This window comes from Leptopilina heterotoma, unplaced genomic scaffold (assembly GCF_015476425.1).
Source record: "Leptopilina heterotoma isolate Lh14 unplaced genomic scaffold, ASM1547642v1 Lhet_106, whole genome shotgun sequence".
Classification (NCBI taxonomy): Eukaryota; Metazoa; Arthropoda; class Insecta; order Hymenoptera; family Figitidae; genus Leptopilina; species Leptopilina heterotoma.
This window is the reverse complement of record NW_025110823.1, coordinates 520,327-548,317: the sequence shown is the minus strand read 5'-3', so window position 1 is coordinate 548,317 and position 27,991 is coordinate 520,327. Positions and strand designations below refer to the sequence as shown.

Genomic DNA, 27,991 nt, shown 5'->3' with positions numbered 1-27,991 from the left:
CCATTTATACTAATTAGTTTTTAAAAATATTTTAATGTTATTTTTAGAAAATAATTGAATTCTTCAAGAGAGTTTCTGTATAATTTAAAAAAAAACTAATTAATTTTTTGATGAATTTCAATTAAAAATCTTGAATATAAATGTTTTTTCAAAATGTTAAAAATAATTCTGAAATATTATTTTTGTATGTATTTAGATTTTTGAAAATATACCTATGTAATTGAAAACATTGAAAATATTAAATTTTGAAAAATTAGAAGCCAATTTCCTTTAATTTTTATTTTTAATTTTGCCTTTAAAGATTTTTTATTCTTCAAAAACTGTTTTTTAAAAATTGTAACAAAATACTTAAAATAAATTTATTATTTTTCAATTAAATTTTACAAAATTTCAACTATTCAAAAAGATTTATATTATAGATATATTTCAAAAATTGAATTATGTCTTAAAAAATGATTTAAAAACAATTTTTGAATGATTCGTTTATAGTTACTTTTTGCATTATCAAAATCAAAATAACTTGCACTTTTTTACTAAAAATTGTGGTTTTTTATTGATTGTCTCAATTTTCTGAATTTCCATGAAAAAAAAATTTTCCTGACATTTCCCTGACTATAGTGTTAATATAATATTATAATAATTATAAAAAATAAAGATTTTAATCAAATTATAGTGTTTATTTAATATGTTAATGATTAACTTGTTAACGCCCGAAAAAGGAAAATTCTTTGCGCAATTTCAACCTATACTTTTCTGAATAAAAAGGATCATATTTTATTTTATTGAGTGTGCTCTGTTCGATTCCATTGTAAAAAAAAGAATTTCGTTCAACCCAAAAATTAAATATGGCGGTTATAATTTCAAAAACACAAAAAAATTTCATTTTTTTAAGTTTGATAATTTTTTTACCCTTTAACCCCTTTTCAGTGTATGACGTCTATAGAGGCAAAAATAATTCGTGCCACCAATGTGAATGACCGCTATAGTGGCATCTAAAAGGGAAATCTCTGTTATAAATGAAATATGAATATCAATGAATATTCTAAAGTTTTTGGGGTCGCTGAAAATGCTGATTTGGGGGATTTTGAGGTTTCTAAATCCAAATCTTTAGTCAAAATTAAAAAATTTAAAATAACGGCTCCAAAATGGCAAACGAAAAAATTTTAAATCCGTAAACTTTGAAATCTTTCGATCGCCATTTTGAATTTTTGAATTTTTATTACACTGATTACGAATTCGATTTTAGTTTCCAATAAGTCAAAATGGCAAATCCAAGATGGAACAAAAATTTTACTTAAGGGCATCCGGGAAAAAATAATGGTTTCGTGATAGACGTCTCATTTAAAAAGGAAAGAATATTTTGTGTCGGGATTTTTTGGTAAATACAGAGAAATACTCTGGGACCAGCGGTGCTTTCGGAATTTAGAAAAATGTTAATAAATAATTATGGAAAAAAATTGTTTAAATATGGGTGATTCTACAAACGAAGGACGAAAATCAAGAAAATTTGGACACAACATTTTTTTCTCATTTAAGGTCTGAAAAGTATTTTAACTTCAAGTTAATGGTACTAATAAAGACATCCATAAGTGGCCAGACAAAATATTAAAATTTACAAAAGTTATGGTTAATTATAAACAATTTATCTAGAGAATTGAAATCGTGTCAAGAAAATTCACATTAACATAAAAATTAATGAAAGGATTTTTATAAAATTGGTTACTCGTGGGTTTACGGGGTTGCTGATTAAGAATCCTATGTCAGTTTTTCAAAATTCAAAATGGCGGATCCAATATGGCGGTCGACTTTTGAAAAAACTTATCGTATTCGTCTAAAAATCGTTACCCGGGGGTTTTCGGGGTTGCTGATTGAAAATCTAATGTCAGTTTTTCAAAATTCAAAAATTTTTGAGGTCGCTGATTAAGAATCTAATTAAATGAATTTTAAAAAAATTGTTCGATTTTTATTAAATTTGATTTTGTAAAATATATTTAAACGTTAAAAAAGTTATTAACCTAGAGGAAAAGTTAGAGCTAACAATTTACAAGTTACCAACATTTTCGCAACTTTTGAATCAGATAGTTCAAGATTATTTAAAATACGGAATACTTGATGCATACGGAAATTTCCGAGGACTGAAAAGAAATCGAATACTAAATACTTTGAGTACACCTCTAGTTTTTAACGTTGAGTTTAATTTTGAATTTACTTTTTAATAATTTATTAATTCATTTTTATTTAATTTATTTAACTAATTAATAATTAATAATAATAATAATAAATTGTAATTAATTAATTAATTATGATTATTAAAAATTATTTAAAATTTATTTATTTATTTTTATACATCTATGAACTATAAATATAGTAGTAAAACTAAAAAACATAATTAAATTGTTTAAACAAATTGTAAAAACAATGGTTAATTTGAAAAAAGTTGACCTCGGATTGGTAATAAGCGAAACAGAAAATCGCCGAGTAACGATTTTCAGACGAATATGATAAGTTTCTCCAAAATCGTCGGCCATATTGGATCCGCCATTTTGAATTTGAAAAATTTTAAAAACTGACATTAGGTTACAACCCCGAAAACCCCTAAGTAACAATTTTTACGAGGATCAATAAAAGTCATCGGTTTAATTAATTTTTGTTGTAATTTAATTAATAATTGTTTTTAACAAATTACGGATGGTCTATTTGTTTCTATAAGCACAATTTCACAAATCATAGAATTGTAAAAGTAAGTTCAAGTGTCTAATAATAAAGAACTACTTTGATTTTAGTGGGCTAAACTTTATTCATATAAAAAAATACTTATTCCATTTGTTTGTTTATGTCAATATAATTATTTATGCAAAATGAAAATCGAATAATAGTTGAAAATTGTTAATTTTACGCTATTTTTAGTGATATAGTATACATCCTATCTCAAAAGTGTCAGACGAATGAGAACCAGACGAATGAGAATTTGGCATTTTTTGTTTAAAAAATAGAAAAATAACATTAAATGAAAAAATCCTTCAGTACTATCTTATAGAGAATAATAATCTACAAAACATAAGTCTATAGAATAAGCAAGAAATAAAATATTTTTTTAAAAAATGTATGCCAGACGAATGAGAATTTGTCTGGTCACAACACAATCTCCGTCACAAATTGAGAAATCTTGGTTAGTAGATTAGAAGATTCAATAAAACCCGATTGGTATCACATTTAGTTTAGTTTAATTAACAACTACAACGAACAGTCACTTCATCAGAATGTTGATTTTTAATAATTTTTACATTTTTTGCACTGCCAGACGAATGATAACAAATTCAAGGGACAAACTTCGCGAAGATATTTTATAAATAAGATATAGAGAAACATCATAATTATTTCCATATTAGTAATCTACAACTATTCAAAATTACTAATTCAGTATGAATTTTCCGCAAAACATTTGAAAAGTGATATTTATTCTCAATATGAACTGTCATTCTCCCAAAGGGACATGCCAGACGAATGAGAATTTAGCACTTTAATGTGTATTTTTTGCATCGGTTTTTTTTTGTGCCATAATAGAAACCATTAAGATTTACAATTTCCATTAAAAGTAAAATTATTCTTTCCAAAATTAATATACAAAACATGCTTCAGACATCAAAATTCCCTCTTTTGTAGAATCACCCATATACGGAAAAAGGGCCCAGATAACAATTTGAGATTGATATGCGTCTCATATCGCTCGCATGTATGAGGTTTCTTTTTGCACTCGTGCCTTCACTGATGCAGACAGATGCGTCCTCATATGAGACGCATTACGCTCGCATGTCATAAAGGTGCATGATGCATGAGAGTGAAATGCGAGTCTCGTGCGTTTTTAAGGATTATTTATGATAAATATATTGTAAAAAATTAAATACACAAAACTAAGGTTAAATTTAAAAAGGTTTTATTAAAATTTTTTATTTCAATAATATAAACATGGCATTAATACTGAACATTTTTCTCTTTAGTCTTGAACATACATAACCTCCTAAATAACCTATAATAAACATTAGCTGAGATCATAATTCGTAATAAATATAAACTTTTCAACACAAATTCAACAAAAGTCAACTGTATAATATAATAAATTAACAACTTGGACTGCTTTAAAGAGCCTTTCTATTCGACCGTTATATTTTTTAATTTTTCAATTTAAAAACGACTTTAAGCAAACACAAATATTTATAAAACATTTAAGAAACAAAACTGTGATTCGCACACGCACTTTTTACGAATAACAAACAATCACGACATTCACCAAACGATAAAAGCACATGCTCAGAGAGAAACTGGACGTCATGTGACTCAAGACGGACAGCAACACTGAGAGAAGAAAAGCACAGATTCTGAAATGGAAAAGTTCAGCATCTATACTCGAATTGAACGCAGCAGCAGTGCCACTGTGTGATAGGTGTTGTGCTAAAATGTGAAACGGATTTTGACTTTGGCTTGAGGTACAGATGTTGTACTTCAAATGCTACTGTTTAGAAGTACAGTATCTATCGGTCGCTATGAAACAGATCCTGTACTAATTAGTTCGTACACTGAGAGAAATGGATAGTCAGATTTTGATGTTAAAAAGATGATGTTACACGACACTATCATTATGCTACTGCCAACCATCACAGATGCTAAAAAAAATATAGTTATGCTACCCCGTACTACCAAGATGTTACTCCTGATGATATTGATGGTAACGGTGACTATCTAGATAGCTGTCTGTATACGTAGCATTAAAGATGTTCACTCTAACCACAATTATGTTACCCACTACTATAAATTTCTCTCCGTGTACCGCCGCCGCACTGCTTGAGCATAGTATCTGAACTATGAATGACACCAACTGAATAAAATTGAAGCTGAGTCTCCAATAGGTGCCAATGTATGTGCAAGTGCCTGTGCCAGTGCCAATCCCCAATACATTTTAAAGCTGAGTCTCCAATAGGTGCCAATGTAGGTGCAAGTGCCAGTGCCAATCCCCAATACGTTTTAAATGGGTTTGGCACTGGCACTTGCACATGCATATTGGCACCTATTGGAGACTCAGCTTAAGAACGGGCACTGACACGCATTTTACACGGCCGGTGTTTGTCACAGTACGGATTCTGTGCTTTTCTTCTCTCAGTGAACAAGTACATTTTCAACCATATTGGGAATATTGTCTGCGTACCCTGCGCACATGCGCATCGGTGAGACCGCGAATATTAAAAAATTATAAAGTCAAATTTCTGCCTTCATTATCAACTTTAGATAAATAAATGAAAATAACGTTCTACAGTAAAGTTTTATTTTTTTTAAGTGAAAATTTTTTTGTATCAATTTCAAAACATTTAGTAATTTATTATTATTTAAATTAAATTATAAATTAAAATCTATAATAAATATTATATATGAGTCATTCCATTATATTTCGACTAAAGTTGTTACCGACTAATTTTAAAAAATTATAATATTTTGCAGGAATGATTTTAAAGATATTAGGATCATCGAACAAAAAGAATTTTTTAAATATTTTTTATATTTATTGTAAAATAAGCATCTAAAGTATATAAAGTCGTAAAAACTATCAGATTTACATCTATTAGAAAATATTAAATTAAATTAAAATTATTTATTATTAAATTTATTAAATTAAATATTTAAAAAATAGGTTATTTGCCAGGTAAACTTTAAAATAATTTTTTATTTAATATTTCTTATTAATAATTGTTTCTATCAATTTATAATAAAATAATTCATTCTTAATAAATTCTAATAATTTTTTTACGTTTTTATAGGGGCCGTCCATAAACTACGTCACGCCTTCGAGGGGGGGATGGAATTCATTTTTTGTGACGTTCTGTAGAAAAAATGGCGCTAAAGCATGTAAAATTTGTGACGTGGGTAGGGGGGGGGGGGTAGAAAAATTATGCAAAATAGTGTGACGTAGTTTATGAACGGCCCCATAGTAAATTATGTGTTTTCTTTAATATTTTCTAATAGATGAAAATATGACAGTTTTTACGACTTCATATATATACTTTAGATGCTTATTTTACAATAAATATAAAAAATATTTTAAAAATTCTTTTTGTTTGATGATCCTAATATCTTTAAAATCATTCCTGCAAAATTTTATAATTTTTTTAAATTAGCCGGCAACGACTTTAGTCGAAATATAATGGAATGACTCATATGAATATTATATAAATTAATAAAATATAAATTGTATATTAAATTTTAAATTGTAAATTATTAAATAATTTAATTTTAAAAATTTCTACCAAGTTATCATTAAAGTAATTTTCATAAATTCATAAATTTTATTGATTTAATGTATACATGGGTGATTAAATTTAAAATGTCATTTTCATGTCCTGCACAAAAATCTGGAATACTAGTTCATATATAAAAGTTTTTGAAGTCAATTAATTTTCTTAATCACTCCTTCTACTTAAATTAATAATTCTTAGTCGCTAGAAATTCTCTGAAAAAATTTGGCAGAAGAATTAGAAGCAAAATGTCAGTGGTGTCCCTTGTCCGCACTTAAGAAATCAGAACTTTACCTAATAATACAAATTTTGATTCTCACATTTTTAGTACCAGAAAAATTATTTTGTGCAGCTAAGAGTCTATATTTTTATATAGTAATTGTGCTAGCAGAATAATTTTGATTCAGTGCTAGAAAAAAAATCAAATTCGCCTGTCCGTAAGTTTCATATTTTTAAGTAATTATCGCAAATTTTGAATATCATGCTTGATATATAAATAACCTAGTGCAGATAATTGCCTTGTTAAGCGTTAATAGTATTGGTGATATGTATAGCTTCTTAAAGAAAAAACATTATAACATTCTATCACATCTATAACTTGTACGGTTGGTGGCAGAAAGCAAGTAACACTTTGTCGAGCACACCATGTCAGTGGTGTCCCCATCAAAAAATTGTTCATAATATTAATATTTTTTAAATATTATTGTATCTCATTTTCAGTTATTACACGTACTTTAAAAACCGCAACGACTTTAACTTAAAAATAAAGTCTTTCTTTTTCGAAAATAAGAAATGAAGCAAAATGTCAGTGGTGTCCCTTGTCAGTGGTGTCCCCTCAAAATTCTGTTTCTTGCAGCTTATTATTTTATTTTTAATAAATTTGTGTTAAATTTACTCCTTATATGCACTTAATGAAGATTTGATACTGGATTGTAATGAAACATTCATTATTGTAATTTGAAATATTTTAACTTTTTAAAGTTGTAAGAATTTATTTGAGAAAAGAATAAACGAAAACAGAAAATTTCTTATCATTTCTGCCTATCGTTTTTCACCTGGTGAAAATTAAAATTTGCTTCCACCTGCTCGACCACTATTATTTTTGTCCATCATATATTCTAGTCAACCAAAATAGAGTATCGTTAAGTTCAAAATCCAACATCGAAAAATCAAAGTTAGTAGGATCAAAAATGACATTTTAAATTTAATCACCCACATAATATAAGATTATTTGACTTGGTAGCAGAAATGGTTTAAAACAATTTCAATATTTATCAATAAGTTTATTATACGAATGACTTGCAAAATATTAAAGTTTTTTTTCACTATTTTAAATATTTTTTGATCATAAATTATAATTAATTTATCCATAAATTACAAAATCATTTTAGCCCGTATTTGCTCCCAAGTCACTTATCCCACTTTTGCTCCCAATTACCACTTTTACTATCAACCCCTCATTTCAAAGTATTATGTTTATGCCCTCACGCGTGCTACAAAATTAGCACGAGCAACAGCAAAATGTGTCTCATTGAGCAAGCACGTTGTGACTCGCACGTCATATGCCTAAAGTGCAACAAAATCAGAACGAGTGACAGCTAACTGCGTCTCATTATGCACGCACTGCGTGACTCTCATGTCATGTGCCCAAAGTGCGACGCATGATTGTTATCTGGGGGGGGGTTATGAACGGTTTGGTACAGAAGTCTCATTTTGAGAGGATAAAATATTTCGGGTTCATATTTGGAGGGGTGATAGAGGAAGACTCTCCGAGGAGCGGCCCTCTCCGTTTTTGCACTAATTTTGCGAGGAAATTATTTTATTAACGATTGAAAGTGGAGTAATTTGAGGTTGAGACATTTCCTTAGTTCAAGTCGCGACCACTTCCGAGAATTGGCGCCACCTCCTTGACCACTGACACATAGATCCACTTGTCTGTGTGCTCGCCGCCATATTGTCCGAAACTTTCGCCAAAAATACAACTTTTGTAATTTCGTTTTTCAATATTTATTTCAAAAATTACTTGCAAATTTCGAGAATATTCTTTATCATCATGAATTCCCCTAATTATCATGATAAATCGAAACTAAATATCTCTAATTATTTAGAAGTGAGACGACACGCGGGAAAACACTTTTTGGGATCGATTTTTCCCGGATGCCCTTAATGCAATTGATCTTAATTTTGTCACTCGGTGGTTGTTAAGGTCGCTGATTACGAATACGATGTTTGCTTTTAAAAATTCAAAATGGCTAATATAATATGGGGAGGAGAAATTTAACCAATTGTCTATCCACGCTCGCTGGTTGTGAGTCGGCGCAAGTGTTAAAACAGAAGTCAATTGTCAATTGACCGGCGCGGATCCTCGCCTGTACCGACGCCGGAGTAGTGGTACTGGCTGGGAACCGCCTGCCTACCGCCCGAGAACTGGTATTCTACCAAAAGATGACTTGGCCAGGAGCTGGCTGGCCATCCGTCTCGGAACTGGCATTCTACCGCCCGGTAACCGGCCGCGAAGAGCCGTTCCGTGTATAATTCAACCGGCTGGGACCCGGCACTGTACCGACTGCGGATCTTTAATTTCCTAGTCAGATGTGCGCTGGCAATGCTGGCATTCTACCGCCTGACAACCGGCTCGGATCAAAATGATAATTTCAACAAATATCAATAAAAAATAATAATTAATTGCAAAAGATAAATACGGATGACAATTCATTGACAGTTCACTTTACACATTTTTTTATTTCTTTATACACTTAAACGCAATAACGCTAACCACTATGCTACGCTCGCATGGAACTCTCAAACCTTAAATGCTTTCAAGTCTCACTAGCTGAAATAAAAATTGTAAAATTACTACGCGGCAATAGGCAATTTGGAAATACGAACTGAAGTAATACCGGTATGTTTTCAATACTTTACTGAATGTGTATTTATGAATATTTCAATATTTCGTTTAAAAAAAATGTTATATTTTTATTATTATGTTTTTTAATATTTTATTACATAATATATCGAATAATATGAACATAACTTCACTGCAAAACAATTTATAACATATAAGTAATAGTATTAAATTGAATAAAATTTTAATGCACAACACATTTTTTTAATTATTTAATTTGCAGAAAAGTGTCAATAAATAATTACTTAATATATTGTTTAAATTAAAAAGAGATTATTAATTAATTAATAATAAATTAATTAATAATAATCTCTTTTTTATATATTGTATTTAATATGTTATTTATTGTAGGCATTATATAATATATTGATCACATTTTCTTTCAAGTTAAATATATTTTACTTCTTTCAAATTAATATATTATTTATTAAAAATTATTTATTTAATTGCACATTAATAAAGTTGGATTTTTTTATATATAATGAAAAAATTAAGTTTCTTATATTCTTCCTTTGCATGAATACTATTAATTTATTTATTGGTTAACTAATAATAATATTATAATAAATGCAATTAGTTATTGTAATAATTAATTATAATAATAAAATAAATTTATGATTATACTGATAATGTAAACTATAACAATAAATGACGAGATCCGCAGTCGGATCCGCCCCAGCACCGAGCCAGTACAGACCTAACATCCGTCATTCTTCCGACGCGCGTAGAAGAATGAAATCTGCAGCCGGAACAAATCCAGTACCGCGCCAGTACTGACGAAAGTAGAAAGGCGGATCCAAAAGTCGGAGCCTAATCTGTTCCGCGCCGGTTGCATTTTAGGATCCGAATCGGTACAGACCATCGGTGCTGGCGGTCCGTACGGGCGCGGATCCCAGGCGGTTGTATAATCCGACATTCGTCCGACTTTTCCTCCTGGGTATGTCATGTTTTTCAAATCAAATCCGAGGTATCATGTTTTTCAACGCTAATCCGGGGTATCATGATTTTACACCCAGCAAGATAACAAATAGTGAAAAGAATTTGAATTATTTTCAAGTTATTGTGAATATCAGATAAACAAAGATATGGCAAAAGCCAAAAGGAAATTAACGAAAAAAATTGTTTAACATTATTAGGGGAGAGCGGGGTTGAAATAAGTGCTGATTTCGACAAAATGAATGAAAGTAATAGTATTATTACTATTTGTTTTTATTTGCGAACTATTTATGGTAGAATTTTGTGTAGTTTTTAAATTAATTTATACTCGATGAAGTTTTTCAATAGTTTTCAATAAAAATATGGTTTTCTGCAACGCGGCGGCGCGTCCTGACAACCCACACTACGGGCCCAAGCAGCACGGAATATAACCTGAAGATGAAGGGAATATTACATTTCATATTCCGAGTATTCCAGTGGAATGTTCCAGGGATCTTAAAGTAATATTAAAATGTCTGCCCCACAGGAATATTACAAGATAAAATTAAGGGAATGTTCCACGGTAATAACGAAGCAATATTCCAGGATGACGGAATGTTCAATCGTAATATAAATGGAATATTCCAGGTTCATTTTGAGGGAATGTTCCCAGAATACTCCCTCGGAACATTCAAAAATTTCATACTTTGAAAAAATTTGACTTTTTTTTCATTTTTTCTTCTTTTTTTAGTAAAAATGAGATTCAATGGTATTTTCAACATATTTAATATTACCTGGGAACATTCCCTCAACATTACCCACACAGCACATGATATTTCCTAAATATTTCCTGAATATTTCACTGAAAGATTGAAATATTTCAGTGCAAAGTTCTAGAAATATTTCTGCAAACAGGAAAATGTCCGCTTATGTGGGAATATTGACGCGAAAGTTGAGAAAATATTTCATTGAAATATTTTGGAAATATTCAACTGAAATGATGCGCACTGGTCGAACTCAGTTTCTATGGCCTGTAGAGTTGCGCAGTAGTTTTTGGCTTACTATATCCTATGGGTTTTAAAATATTTCAGAAAATTCCTATTGGTTTGAGGTGTTTAACAAATTTTTCCATTTTGTGAAATATTTTCACAATATTGCAGAATATTTATGTGTAATATTGCAGGAATATTTCAATGAAATATTTTCTTAACTTTCGCGTCAATATTCCCACATAAGCGGACATTTTCCTGTTTGCAAAAATATTTCTAGAACTTTGCACTGAAATATTTCAATCTTTCAGTGAAATATTCAGGAAATATTTAGGAAATATCATGTGCTGTGTGGGTACCCTGGAATATTCTATTAATATTACGGTGGAACATTCTCCTTACGAAAATATATGACACGCAAAACATGTCATATGCGCGCATGGCATTATTTTCGTGACGTTTTTTCGCGACGCCACGCAAATCATGTCATGAAAGTTGTGACATAAATTTATGTCATGCGTAAAACGCCACTGTTAAATTGGTATTTGAAGTGTGTAAAGATTATAATTTATAAAATTAATGATATACAGATTAACTCTATAAGTTTTTAAAACCAGAATTACAATTTTTATAATGTTGTTATGAATTTTTAAAAAAATATAGTACCCAAAAGTTGAATTTAAAGACAACAAAATTTCTATGTATTTTTTCACAGAAACTATATAATAATTTGTAGCTGCAAAACACTGTTTGAAGTTAAAAAAATATTTCATAAAGGATGGATGGATGGATAAGAAAATTATTAAAATCAATCATAAAGTAATATCACAGTTTATTTCACTTTAAGAATTGAAATTAAAATTATTATTTAACTGTGTTCGATGGTTTCTCTGTTCACAGGCACGTGAAATTGGTAAACAATCATTTTCTAACAAATGTTTCTGTGTCCACAGGCAGTTTTTACAAAATCTGCCAACGTTACGTCGTCACAAATGTTTTTAATTAAATGAATTCAAAAGATTTTTTAAATCCATACAGAATCGCTCTTGCAGAATTGGAAATGCCACAGCAATGCAATGACAGGCGGAAAGACGAAAATTACATCTATTTTCCATTAGAGGGCAGAACCATGCAGAGAGCGCAAAGGCTCAGCTGTCAATATGATTCGCATAACATTTTTGTAGCGTTTCCAATTCTGCAACAGCGATTCTGCATGGATTTAAAAAATCTTTTGAATTCATTTAATTAAAAATATTTGTGACGACGTAACGTTGGCAGATTTTGTAAAAACTGCCTGTGAACACAGAAACATTTGTTAGAAAATGATTGTTTACCAATTTCACGTGCCTGTGAACAGATGAGAAATCATCGAACACAGTTAAAAAATAATTTTAATTTTAATTCTTAAAGTGAAATAAACTGTGATATTACTTTATGATTGATTTTAATAATTTTCTTATCCATCCATCCATCCTTTATGAAATATTTTTTTTAACTTCAAACAGTGTTTTGCAGCTACAAATTATTATATAGTTTCTGTGAAAAAATACATAGAAATTTTGTTGTCTTTAAATTCAACTTTTGGGTACTATATTTTTTTAAAAATTCATAACAACATTATAAAAATTGTAATTCTGGTTTTAAAAACTTATATATGTGACCTGGACAGTGAAAAGGGACCTTATGTGCGAAAACAAGTTTTCGAGAAAACAGCAGTTAAAGTTTAACTTAGAAAAACCCTTGTAACTTTTTTAAATATTAATATTTTTGAATCAATTTAGGCTTATTTTCTTCACCGTGGATCACAGTATCAAAATAAAAAACATACAAGTAATGAAATTTTTTTTTAATAATTGTTTATATAAATTAATAACAAACTCCCCAATCATAGGAAAAATAATCTAAGTTTTCTAAATAGCAACAATAAGTATAAATAAGTGGCACATGTTTGTAAGAGTTTTCGAGGCCACTGATTACGAATATGATGTTAAATTGCCAATTTGACAGTTGACAGCTGTCAACTTCTCTAAAAAGTGATCGTTTTCTATAAAAAAGTCAGTAATAAGGTTTTTGAGGTCGCTAATTACGAATAAGATATCAAATTTGAATTTTAACTGTTGACAGTTGTCAAAGAAACTGTCAACTTTTCAAAATAATAAAAAATTATTGTCTTCCTTATTTTAATTTTTATAATAACAAAAAAATCAGTTTTTTTGTATTTTTACTCTTGTTTCTTTTGACTTTAAAAAATTTTTTACATCACTTCTAATCAACTTATGACTTTTTGGTTTTCACCATCTTAAAGAGCGTTTCAAACTCTATCCGAATCAACAAAAATGTAAAAAATGATTTTTTGACACATAAGGTCCCTTTTCATAGACCAGGTCACATATAGTTAATCTGTATATCATTAATTTTATAAATAATAATCTTTACACACTTCAAATACCAATTTTACAGTGGTGTTTTACGCATGACATAAATTTATGTCACAACTTTCATGGCGTCGCGAAAAAACGTCACGAAAATAATGCCATGCGCGCATATGACATGTTTTGCGTGTCATACATTTTCGTAAGGGTCCCTTAACATCTTCCTGGAATATTGCTTTGATATTACCGTGGAACATTCCCTAAATATTATCTTAGAATATTCCTGTGGGGCGGACATTTTAATATTATTTTAAGATCCCTGGAACATCCCTGCTGGAAGTAAAGGGATAGAAATCCTATCTCTTTGAATATTTTTTTATCTCTGAGATAGAAAGAGATAAAGTTTGTCTATCTTAGTCTATCCCCATTTTATCACTTCAATCACTTTTTATCTCTCCTTCTGTATAAATCTTTTTCAATAACCTTTATTTCATCTCTTCCCAATGGGAAGTAAACGATTGGTTCAATAATGGGCCAGGCTTGGCGAACTCCGTTCAATTATTGGAACATTAAGGGGTTAGGCCACTGTAGAAGGTTACAAAATTAACGCATATTTGCGATTTTTTTTGTAGAAAGAAAAGTTGGAGAGTAATTATATTTAAGGATGCTTTTAGGCATCTTTTAAAGTTTCCAAAAAAATTTTTTTTATTAAAAAATAATGCAAAATAGTGCTCTGAGAGATGTTCGCGTAAAACGCTTTTTCCTTTAGGACCTCCACTGCACGCAGTCTACAGGTTTTTAAAATGAATCTGTAACAAAATAAATTTTTTTTTCTAAATTTACATTAGAATAGCTAAAGAAATACGTAGGCGATTTTAAAAATATTTATTTTTGTTAAAGGTGAGCTTTCAAAGTTAAAATTCAAATTTTCGACCAAAAAATGGGTATACTTATTTGTATGCCAAAAATAGAAATTTTAACTTATCGAAAATCGGCTACGTATTTCTTTACGGAATCTTATTTTCAAGAAGTGATAAAAATTTGGAGTAAAGAAAATGAAAATTGTACGAGTTATGCTGCGTGCAGATTTCAAAAATCGTGTTTTGAGAAATACGTGTTTAAAGTTTTGAGATATATACAACATACCTATGAAAAAAAATTTCCTTTAAAAATTTTTTTACCATTAATCTGTAATTAAAGCATCATATAGACATCTTTCTGTATTTGTATCATCATCACCTGAGCAGTTTCTGCCCAATAGGTAGCCATCAGACGCAGGTAGTCGTTGCGGAACGGCCCGGCGCGCTCGATAAAAAAACTAGAAATTTTAATTAAATCGATTTCAGACACCTTTTGCTCTATATTCTACAAGGTTCAAAGAATTTTTTCAGTTAGTAAAAAAAATCTATGTTTTGAAAATTCTACAGTGGCCGCTTACCCCTTAATGGCAACCATCATTGGACCACCATTGGTTTTAGCTTGGGATGATCACGCTACTGCCAATGAACACACGGAGAAAAAAATGCTGTTGAATCAATGACATATGGGTTTGATTCATTGAATAGTGTCATAACGGGCTGCCTAACGTATATGCTGTTGTTTTGAAAGCACCGATTCTAATGATTCGATAGTATCACTTTCTTTGAAAGAAAAGCATATTTCTCAAATTGACAGTATACTATGTTAATTCGAAGGTATTCCTTTTGAATCAATAAACAAAATTTTTTAATTTAACAGTATATGCTTTTGAGTCAATGGCTATAACTTTTAAATTTAAAAGCATCATTTTTATGGTTCAAAACTTTGTACTTTTAATTTTTTTAGTTGTTGCTATCGATTGAATAACACCATACTGTTAATTCAATTCTTTTATGTGGTTAAATATATTCCAACGATAAATTGAAAAAAGGAAATTTTTGTTCACATGTTTTTTATATACTATAATTAATTCTCACACCTTTAACACAACACTTCTTATACACATCTTTTTTTCAATTTTACACACAAACATACACATTTTTATTATTATTTTCATTTTTTCCAACGGCTAAACACACACACACATACACATTCAAACACACTTATCTTTTTTAGTCAGAAAAATACGGCTATTCCCAAGCAGTCACCCATCCATTTAGTAACCGCGACCAACGACGCTTAACTTCCGTGATAGACGAGAACCGCCGCGCTGCAATGTAATACATCCGCTTCTCAACATTGGGCACTTACTTTGTGGTTAAATACCGTGCTCGAGATTTTTCGCGTATATAAGGAAATTTATATAGGGAATTTATATTTAACTAGTCATTAATTAATTAAAAGAATTTAAATAATACTTTTTTATATTGGAATCTCAAAAACGACAGGTTTAATAAACATATAAATATATGTGGGTAAGTATTTCAATAAATTTAGTACCTGTCAATGTCTCAAAACATAGTGTTCTTAATTTTATAGCATATGCTATAGGCAGTCCGCAATAGCACCACTCATTGAAACGAAAGCATATGCTTTCGTTTTCAGAGCGCGCTTCTTTGGAGCAAACAATTTTTCATTTGATTTAAATTTACATGCATTTTCTTCAAATTTATCTATTAGATGCTTTAAATGAATAATGTCAAAGAAACAATAAATTATTCTGTTTCTATATATAGATGAACTATAGAAACAATTTGCACAATATCATTAATTCTACAGTACCGTACTTTTAATTTAAACAGTTTCATTTTTTCGTTTGAAGCAATATACTTTTCGATTAAAAAATGTGTCATTAAATCAATGACGGGAAATTCAATAGCATGGAGCTATTTGATTCAACAGCACTTTTTTTTCAGTGCAGTAGCCAAGCATCGGGCCAATATTAGTTGCCAAGGAATTGCCAAGGAAACAAAATCAATTTTCAAAAGCTTGATTTTTTATTGGCAGCCAACAGAAAACCAAGGTTTTGAAAATTGATTTTTTTAATTATTAATTAAAATTTATTTTTAATTAATAGAACATATTAATCTAATTTTTCACCTCTGGTAAAACAAAGGTGAAAGACTGATAAAAATTCCCTCACCGTATATCTCACAGGGAGGGATGCCTGTGAATGGCTTTGCGGGAGAGGAGCAGGTACTTATAGAGTCAGTGAAACAGGTCACAAGCGAGAAGAAATCACTAGCATGCACTCTGGCGGCGCTTGTCAGAAGTGGCGCAACGTTAGTTGCCAAGCGCTGTGCCGATAACGTCAGGATATGCATGCGCGCCAGAAAACAGTTCCGACAAGCGCCGCCAGAGTGCATGCCAGTGATTTTTTCTCGCTTGTGACCTGTTTCACTGGCTCTATAAGTACCGGCTACTCTCTCGCAAAGACATACACAGTCATCCCTCCACTGTGAGATATACGGTGAAGAAATTTTTATCAGTCTTTCACCTTTGTTTTACCAGAGGTGAAAAATTAAAGTAATATGTTCTATTAATTAAAAAAAATATTTTAAAAAAATATATTTTTTAAAAGTATTTTTTTAAAAATAAATTTTAATTAATAATTAAAAAAAATCAATTTTCAAAACCTTGGTTTTCTGTTGGCTGCCAATAAAAAATCAAGCTTTTGAAAATCGATTTTGTTTCCTTGGCAATTCCTTGGCAACTAATATTGTCCCGATGCTTGGCTACTGTTCATTGGCAGTAGCGTGATCATCCCAAGCTAAAACCAATGGTGGTCCAATGATGGTTGCCAATTGTTTTGCCAAGAAAAAACCATTGGGCACCAAGCATGGCCCACTACTGAACCAATCGTTACCATTGGCAACTTCCCGTTGGGTTTTAATACTTTCAATATCCACACCTATCTCTTTCTATCTCTAATTTCATCTAAGAATATACTTATCTCTTTTAATAATCTTGTTTCTATCCCAGACTATCCCTTTTTTATTACCCTTAATCTCTTTCTATCTTCCCTTTTTATTCAATCTCTTTTAATAAACCTTACTTTATCGCCTTTTATCATCTATTACTATTCACTTCTTTTCCTTTCTATTCCTATTTAAATCTCAGTCCATACTTGTCTCCTTTTATTCTTTCAGTTCTATCAGAGTCTATCTCTTTTCTATTAAATTTTAAAAAATTCAATTTTTTCTTTCTTCTTAATCTTTTTCAATAACCTTTATTATATCCCATTGAATCCTTTTTCAATCCCCAAAAAAAACTTTTTATCGACTGAGAGATAAAGAGTGATAGAGTAAGAGATAAAAAGAGATCAATACAGTCCCAAAATTTAAAAGGTAGTTCAAGAAAAATATCTTTCAAGCTAGCGTGGCTAAGTGACATGAGTATTCGATTTGCGTCCCTAAGGTTCAGGGTTCGAGCCCTCCTGCGTGCAAGATTTTTCAAATTTGGTTTTAAGGGTATGTCCAAGTTGTGAAATGCAAACAAACCAGAAGGTAAACAAACTAAACACATAAATCGCACTTTTGTAACAGCCATTTCTCTTACAAAAATTAACATTTTTACACTTTCTCTACAAAAATGGAAAATTAGAGTTTCAAAGTATCCAAAAAAATCATTTTTGGCTATGACCAATAAAAAGCAATTAGTATAATAACTAATTAAAATGAACAGTAAAATAGCATTTTTGACGCGTCGGGAAAAATAAACTGTTTGAGTATATCAACCGCACTGACGATGAAGAAGTCTCATGTCAGCGATTGGACCCTCAACATGTATGGAAAGGGAAATTTTTCCTTTCCTCCTTGAAATTACAAGAGAAAGGGTAAAAACTTCTTTATCGTCCGTGCGGTTTATATAGTCAAACACTTAAAATTTTCGCGATCTGAGACTCTGTTGCTCTCTGCGCAAGCGCAGAGCGTACTAAGAATGCATTGACAGCACCATGTGAAAGTGCACATTTTCTTTTGAATGAAACTTAGTTGTTTTCTTATTTTTTTCAACTATGCAAGGCGTAATTACCAAATAGAATACGTCAGTTTACCATTTTCATAAAGAAAATGTGAATTTATATTTATGCACGACGTCTCATTTTCGTACATAATTATAAATTCACATTTTCTTTATGAAAATGGTGAACTGACGTATTCTATTTGGTAACTACGCCTTGCATAGCTGAAAAAAATAAGAAAACAACTAAGTTTCATTCAAAAGAAAATGTGCACTTCCACATGGTGCTGTCAATGCATTCTTAGTACGCTCTGCGCTTGCGCAGAGAGCAACAGAGTCTCAGATCGCGAAAATTTTAAGTGTTTGACTATATAAACCGCACGGACGATAAAGAAGTTTTTACCCTTTCTCTTGTAATTTCAAGGAGGAAAGGAAAAATTTCCCTTTCCATACATGTTGAGGGTCCAATCGCTGACATGAGACTTCTTCATCGTCAGTGCGGTTGATATACTCAAACAGTTTATTTTTCCCGACGCGTCAAAAATGCTATTTTACTGTTCATTTTAATTAGTTATTATACTAATTGCTTTTTATTGGTCATAGCCAAAAATGATTTTTTTTGACACTTTGAAACTCTAATTTTCCATTTTTGTAGAGAAAGTGTAAAAATGTTAATTTTTGTAAGAGAAATGGCTGTTACAAAAGTGCGATTTTTGTGTTTGGTTTGTTTACCTTTTGGTTTGTTTACATTTCACACCTTGGACTTACCCTTAAGTGTTATGTGTACAATGTTGGTTAATAATGTGAAATGAATTATAGATTTAAACAATAAATAGTAATTTCATAACAAATAAATAAATAACTTGATTTGTGAAAAATAGGTTATAAATAGAAGTACGAAAACTCTAAAAATATTTTTTTAAATAATAAATTCAATTGAAATTGTAATACTTCATAAAGTCTTTAATATTGTTAATAATATTGGTTAATTAATTCTTTATGTGTTAAAAAGGATAAAAATTTGCAGCAAAGAGATATAAAAAGAGATAAAAGCACATAGGTATAAAAAGAGATAGATAGGGGATAATAGGGTATAAAAAGAGACAGAAATTTGGAGATAAAAAGGTATAATATTTCGGGTATGCAAAGTGGCTATTTCAAAGGGATGGAAAAACTTTATCTCTTTCTATCCCCAAAATTCTATCTCTTTCTACCTTTTTACTTCCAGTAGGGATTCCACTGGAATACTCCGAATATGAAATGTAATATTTATTTATTTATACACTCGTCTTTTGCCTTAATCTAGCGTTACAAGTGTCCCCGTGGAATTTTTCTTGCAAATAATACTTATATACTAAATTTTGCGTGTACAGAACGGCTTGAAATTAGGAGTACTCGCATTTGCCTGGACCACCCGTCTAATGGGTTTTCTCGCCAGTGGAGAGGGAAACTGTAGAATACCTCTCCGAGTACAACCGGTTTATCGACAGTCGAATTCTAATGGTGTGTACCGGACAATAATCGACGGTGCACATCATGATACTTCGACGTCAAACCTCCCGCTCAGATAATCTCACGTGCCGGAAAAATCCAAGGCTAATGGGCGCGAACCAAGTACCCTTGGTCCTAAGCGTCCACCGAGCCAGGCGTTTATCCGACCGAGCTAATCTGTCGGTAAATGTAATATTCCTTTCATCTTCAGGTTATATTCCGTGCTGCTTGGGGGGGTAGGTTGTTCCGACGCTATATAAAATATGAAAATGTCAGTCGAATAAACAGTTTAGTATAATATACATTACCGTCCGTGAGTATCAGGACGCCCTTTTTTTCATGAGTGGAAAAATGCTTAAAACGTAGAAAATAAGAATGAAAAAAATTTTTTTCCTGAAAGCTAATGAAATTATGAAAAGACTGACACCTGATCGAAGAATTTTTGTTGACTATTCTGTCAGATTCAGAAAAAATACTGGGTTTTGCATGCTTTTCGTAATTTTTTAATTTCTCGAAAACTAATTAACTTTTTTTAGCGTTCTTGGTCTTGTTTCAATCTCTATTCAATGTAGAATCTAAATTAATTAATGGTATTGTGATATAAATTTTTCCAAAAAAATTTGAAACTGCGTGAAAGTCGGATAAAAAAATTTTGAAAAACAGATTGACACACGGAAAGAAAAGGTCTGGAAGAGATATCCATAAAAATATTGTTGAGCAGAATATTGTTGTGTTATCCAATTCAATGGAAGAGACAACTTTCAGAATGGAAGCACATTCCATATTCAATGGATGAGGGAGCCATATTATATTGTTGAATCAAATATGGATGTGACATCCATAGGCATGGTTGGGCTTACAATTCATGCTATGGATTTTCACATATGGCTGCCTCATCCAATGTTAGTTCAAAATTTCGATACATGTTGCGCGCAATTCATTATCATGGCATCCATTTAAAAATGGTCGTCTCAATTTGTCCGTCGCGTCGGTTTCCTGTCACGTCTATGTAATCACGTTGTGAGTTTATTGAGTATAAATAGTGTTACAATTGCTTATTATTTATTATCGTTATTGTCTATTAGTGTTTATGTAAATTCATTTTCATGAAATATGTGTATATAGTATATATAAGGAATATTATATGCTCAAATATTGTAGTTGCGTGTATAGTGTAGTGGATAGCGTTAGTGTTTAGTATGCGTGAGGTCTAGGGTTCGTGTCTCCCCCATCGGTTAATAATTTATTTCGTAAATATGCGGTTACTCAATAAGTGGTGTGTAATAATTAACAAAAATGTGTATAAAATATCTCAAGTGACATAGAATTTAATTAATTGAGTGATTCTAATTTTTTTGTTTCCCATTTCCATTACTATGGATCACCCAACCATAGATCTTTTACTGCTCCAACAATATACAGCCAGCCATATAGAATATGGATGCAGCAACCTTAACTATGGATATCCCGTATTTTTCAATATAATATGGCTGTGATATCCATGTATCTGGATGTGTCAACTATTCCTTTTTCTCCGTGACTTTTTCAACAAAATTTTTTTTTTAAATTGAATAATTAAGTAATTACAAAGCTTTTTTGAATTTCAGTATATCTATTAAATGAACATATTTTACATTGACCTTTTTGACACTTTAATATTCATGATAATTTTTTGAATTTTTTTAATCCTACTTTTACGGTTTCAAATTTTTTTGGAAAAATTTATTTCACAATACCAGTTAATAATTTAGATTCTACATTAAATAGAGATTAAAACAAGACCAAGAGCGCTAATAAAAGTTAATTAGTTTTCGAGAAATTAAAAAATTACGAAAAGCATGCAAAATCCAGTATTTTTTCTGTATCTGCCAGAATAGTCAACGAAAATTCTTCGATCAGGTATCAGTCTTTTTATAATTTCATTAGCGTTCAGGAAAAAAATACGAAAAATTTTTGTCATTCTTATTTTCTACGTTTTAAGCATTTTTCCACTCATGAAAAAAGGGGCGTCTTGATATTCACGGACGGTAGTGTACTATTTGATTCCTATTTAAATGGGAATTACTTTAGTGAAACAAGTGCATTGATAGCTTCAATTTTTTTTTTCTAAATAAGGCATGAGTGAGAAATCTCGAATTTAAATCGAAATAATCGAATGTACTCTTGCAGTTAAGACGCTCTCACAGCTCTGCATGCATGTCAATGCATGCATAGTTGTCATGGGAACACATGAAAGTAAATAAGTCAGAAAATTCAAAATCAATGTTTTTTCTCTCTTACTCCCCTACTAAAAATAAAATCAGGAATCGTCATGAATGGTCAGAATTTCTCAACATTCCTGAACAGTCTCACCACTTCTGACGTTTTCGAACGTTTCTCACCATTCCTAACCAAATACTTTCCAAGCTCCTCCCACTTTACTCCCACCATTTTCGAAGCTGTGACCATTTCTGAAATTCCTGACCATTTCTGAAATTCTTGACTATTTCTGAAATGTGTGAACACATAACCTATAAAAATTGTTCTTTTAACTTAACAAAAGTTCTCATTTTTCAAATTGGTATAATTATTGAATTAATTATACAGCAAAAGTAGGTAAATAAATCAAAACATTCGGACCATTCTTTCAACATTATTTAATACATTTATTTAATGTATATTTATAATATATTAATTTAATATATGTATATTTACTTGTAATTATTTAATATAGTTAATTAATAATAAATTTTGATTCATAATATTAGTAATTTACTATACCAGTCAGTACTTATTATGAGAAGTATTTGCATTATAATTGAAATACAGTTATATTTAAATTATTATTAATCATTAATAGAATAATTTCTTACTATAATGATTATTAATAATTTAAATTTTAAATTTATAAAAATTTCAATATTGCATTAATAATTCATTATTATTATAAATTATAATGTTAAATTAAATTAATATTAAATACTAAATTCATTTTAAATGCAGATATAATAATAATTATTATTAATCTGTATTCGTATTATAGTTTATGAAACATTCCAAATTGTAAAGTTAAGACTTAATTTATTATTGATTCAATTAATAATGTTAATTTTTATTAATTCACATAACCTATTATGACTAAATTGAAATATAATTAATTAATACAAATTATTTAACAGTTTATTCTGATTTATTGATAATATTGGTAATTGAATTTTACTATTTTACAGTTGCTCTTTATATAGACAGTTGAATCCAGAAATATGTAAGTCGGTTCGGTAGTCGCAGTCGTTAGGGCAGTTAGTTTAGGCACTAGGTTAGGTCATGCGTCGGGGTTCGATCCCTGTAGGGTCCAAATTTTAATTTAATTCCGGGAATTAGTTTCAAGTTGTTCCGTATGTAAACAAACTGATATTAATTAATAAAATATATTTTTTAAAATTAATTTGTTGCAACTTTTTGCATATTGTTTAAATAAATAAAACAGAAGTGGCTTAAAAATATGGTCAAAAATGAGATACAAATGGTCTCAAATAGTCACCAATTATGGGCGGGGTCAACAAAGAGGAGGGGATAGTAGCAAACTTGTGACCACTTTAAACTTCCTCCTGATCAGTTGTGATAGATTTCTGACGAGATCCATCCAGAATCGTAAGAAAACTGTATTAAAGTGGTCAGGCGGCCTGACCATTTGTCTGATCATTCCTGATTTTATTTTTAGTAGGGTCTCACAGAAAAAAACTCGACTCACTTTTGTTGCAACGCATTTGGAAGTCGGTCTCGAAATGAGTAATCGACAACTTCAAGTGACTCGAAATGAGTAATCGGCAACTTCAAGTGACTCAAAATGAGTAAAATGACACATGGTTTCCCATCCCTGTCAGTCAATTGACAAATGTCTAACCTAAAAATTCGTTTTTCATTTCTCATAAACGCGATAAATCGACTTCAAGTAATAATGTTTTGACAAATGCAAAGTGTTTATTCATTATAAACAATTATTTTAATTCATATTTTTATGAATTAATCCCGCAGTTATTCCAATGTTATTGTAATTTTATTATAAACCCAAAATGATACCGCTTTTTACTCATTTTGAGTATTTTTCCCAGAAACTCAGAATGAGTCGAAGGGTTAAGGCCTAAGCACAATAGATTCGCGAAAGTCGTTGGCGAACGTAAAGCATGAGTTAGAAAAGGACAGAGATATATTTGTGTCCTTGTCTATCTCATGCGTCTCTTTCGCGAACGACTTTCACGAACCTATTGTGCGTTGGACTTTATCATTTTTGTTGTACTTCAAAATGAGTATCATATGATACTCATTTTGAGTATAGTTTTTTTCTGTGCTTATGCAGGAAGTATAGCTGTGCGAGCGCCTTTATAGCAATGAAAATGAAACATAAGAAAAGCACACTCACAGTTCCAAATCCACATCAAAAAAACCGCTGCCAAGTTGTACATTTTTATAATTTTGGTGTTCATTTCATGAACACTTTGCTTCCTCATAGAAATAATAATAATTGAAATATAAGAATTACTTTTTATAAAAGGGTTAAAAATCATTAAATCTGGGTCCAAAAAATGTGTTTTTATATATTCTATAAGATGGTAATAATAGTTTAATAATTACACATAAGTTAATAAACAAGAATGTTGAAAAAATGATATTTTCCACAATTTTTGATTTTTCAAATACCAATAATTTCATAATTTCTGTCCGAATCAGGTTAAAAAATAGATCAATCAAAGCGTTTTCTAATGCTTTTCAAGTAGGTAATAATTTTTTGAAGTTACTTTTACATAATTTTAAAAAAATTTTATAAAAGTCTCATTTTTCAAAATTTTAGATTTTTAAAAGTTTAATATCTCCGGTTAATATGGACGAAAAATGTTCAATTAGGGTTCAAAAGATGCGCCAGAAAAAACTCTACAAAACTAAATACAAAACAAAACTAAACTTTTTTTCAACAAAATTTTTCAACAAAATTTTCAAAAAAGTTTTATTTTCTAAAATTTTTGATTTTTTAAAGTTTAATATTTCCAGTTAATATGAACGAAAAATGTTCAATTAGGGCTCAAAAGATGCGTCTGAAAAAACTCTACAAAACTAAAGAAAAAGATTTATAAGTGTCCTAACATTTTTTTAAGTTATGTCCAAAAAACGTTTTTTTACAAAATGAAAAATGCAAAAAAAATAGTTAAACTTCATGAATCGGGCTGAAAATACTCTCATTTTATGTCCTCCGGGAAGACCTACAATTTAAAAAAAAATTGAGGCTTTAGCTCTTTTTCGTTCTGAGATATTGAGGCAAATGTAATGTTTGTACACACACACACACACATCGGGACAATTTTTTTAAAATCCGTTTTTTGGACTTCTGAGTTCAAAATACGTCGAAATTTTTTTTTTATTTATTTAGAACATTTATACGGGGAGTTCCTGTGCATATATAAAGTACTAAAGTATTAGGCATAATAAAAAAAATTTATAAATATGTCAAAAAATGACAATCCAAAATTTTGCTAATACAAAGCTTCCTTTATGAGGAAGCAATATAGTACCTAACTTAACCCTCCATCCGTCGCATGGTGAGAATTTCCCTCACCCAGTTTCTTTTTTTATTTATAACTTTTAAAATACAAAAAATTATAATTTCATATTCTCATTACCTTTCACAACACTCTTCTTCTTTACATTAAAACAATTTTTGTGTTTTTTTATATTTTAATTTCTTTGTTATTGAATTTGAAAGCAGCAAATGTCGAGGATTTTTGACGCGAAGTGAGGGAACTTCTCACCATGCGACTGATTGCGTATACTCGATTTCATTTGTCATTAATTTTTTATTTAAATAATTAACAGAAAATAAAAGTTAATTTTACTGCTAATAGGTTGTTTAGAAATTCTAATGAACATTAAAAAAAAATTTGGCATTTCAGAACAAGTTTGGACTAATTTATGAGGGTGAGAATTTCTCTCACCTGCGACGAATCGCGTTACAAAAAAAGGTGCGACGGATGGAGGGTTAATAAAACTCACACATAGTTAGAAGATGTAGCTTTTTGAAAATTTTGTTGAAAAATGTAGAAGTAACTTTTAAATTATCGTTACCAACTTGTAGAGCATTAAAAAACGCTTCTATTGATCTATTTTTGAACCTAATTCGATAATAAATTTCGAAATTATTGGTATTTTAAAAAACAAAAATTGTGGAAAATGACATTTTTCAACTTTTTTGTTTGAAAATTTTTGTTTAACTATTAAACTATTATAACTATCTTGTAGGGTATTTAAAAATACATTGACAGATCCCAAATTCAATCACTTTTACCATATTTATAAAAAGTTATCCATATATTTCTATTATTTTTATCTCTATGAGGAAGCAAAGTGTTCATGAAATGACCACTAAAATTATAAAAAAATATGCAACTTAGCAGCGGTTTTTTTATATACTTGACAAGGAACTAATGAGAGCAAACGCCTAATATCCTAAATGATCCATATTAATTTACAAAAGAATGCAATAAACAAAAAAGATGACACTCAAAGTCTAAGTAATTGTTTGGTGACACCTTGACTTTCATTTAATTACCTATATTATTGTAATAAATTCCATGAACTTATTCCCCCTTCTTGTCACTTCTCGTAATTACTTTATAGTTGATTAGCAATCGTACAGATAAGATGTGTTTAACAACTGACAAATTGTCAAAATATGTCAAAAAATTTTTTTTAAGGAAAATGTTGTTTATTCTTTGAAAGTAAAGATTTTTTTTTAAATTATAAATTACAATTGTATATTTTACGAAATTATAATAAAATTTTCAGTTTACTAAAGAGGATGACCGTGCCGTTGAAAAGTAAAGAATATTTTTTTTCTTTTTATTTTGTTGTTAAATTATTGAATAATTATTATTAAATACCACCGAGTAATAAATTCAAAACTAATTTTATTACTCATAAACATTGAACATAAAATTATCTATTTAACAATTATTGTTAAATTATAAACTTATTGTTGCTATTTACTAACTCTTGACATAAAGCACCTATAAACTTATAATTTTTCCTAATTTTGCAAATAACTAAGCTTAATAATTAAACATGAAAATATTTTTCTAATTTTGCAATTTATCAAGTTGAGTATTATTGCAAAATTTGAAGAAAGTTAGTAATTAACAGTAATTTCAGATTCGTAATCAGCGATCCCAAAAACCTCTGAGTAACGATTTTTATGTGAATCGAATTATTTCTTAAATTTCATTAAATACTTCAAAAGTAAGTAGAAAAAAGAATATATCTAATATTTTATTCATACCTGATAATACACAACAAAAAATTATTATTTCACAAACTAATATAAAACTATTCCTTATTTTAAAAAACATTTTTTTAACGAATTAAACACTTTTTAAAATTCTTTATTCACTGTTCACAAAGCCGGTATCTCTAATACTTATGTTAAGTGTAGATTATCTTAAAAACTACATTATAAAATGTATCCATTGATAAGACTTCTGATGATATCAGCTTAAAGATAAGCAAATACAATTTTAAGGTTGACTCTGGAAGTTGAGGATAGCATTAATCTAGATTTAAAAAAATATAAATAGAAATCATGTAATTAGACCCAAATATGGTACATCATTTGAGCTCAATCTTGTGACAACCCAGGTGCGATTTTTTGGTCGGCCCATAGTTGGGCCAACTTTTACAAAGTCGGTCCAAGTTCTTGTGCCAGAGGTTGGGCCAACCATACAGATGATAACGGTTCGCCGTCTAATGGCGACGATGGTTGGCCCGACAACTCATAAGGAAGTTGGCCCAACTTACAATGCATATGTTGTGCCAACTATACATTTCAATGGTTGGTCCAAAGACTGACGCCAAAGTTTGCACAACTTTAGATGCGTAAGTTGGGCCAACCACAATTTTCAAAGTTTGGACAACTTCAACAGCCAAAGGTAAAAAATGATTAAAAAACTAAATTATTTAAACAATTAACAGGTTATTATTAGCGGGAACATCAGATATAACCTTTACCTATTATTATTAAACACAATCTCATACATACATTATCGAAAATATCTAACGCTCGCTGCCCAGCTGAAAAATCGTGTACAAGATCGTGTACACGATGTTGCACAAGACCATGTACAGGAACATTGACCCGAA

At 30.0% G+C, this 27,991-nt stretch overlaps 1 protein-coding gene across 6 annotated transcripts in view; it reads right to left on the bottom strand.

Annotated features, from left to right (window-relative positions):
- Positions 1-27,258, bottom strand: part of LOC122502184 — a 149,424-nt gene extending 122,166 nt beyond the window's left edge. For 3 of the 6 annotated variants that reach the window (XM_043612154.1, XM_043612140.1, XM_043612147.1), the window contains exon 1: positions 27,135-27,257. In XM_043612154.1, the coding sequence (XP_043468089.1) occupies positions 27,135-27,204 (70 nt within the window). In that variant the 5' untranslated portion in view covers positions 27,205-27,257. Of the gene's footprint in view, positions 1-27,134 lie in introns of all 6 variants that reach the window. The other 3 variants (XM_043612115.1, XM_043612124.1, XM_043612132.1) reach the window with 2 other exon arrangements.
- Positions 27,259-27,991: the final 733 nt, after the last annotated feature.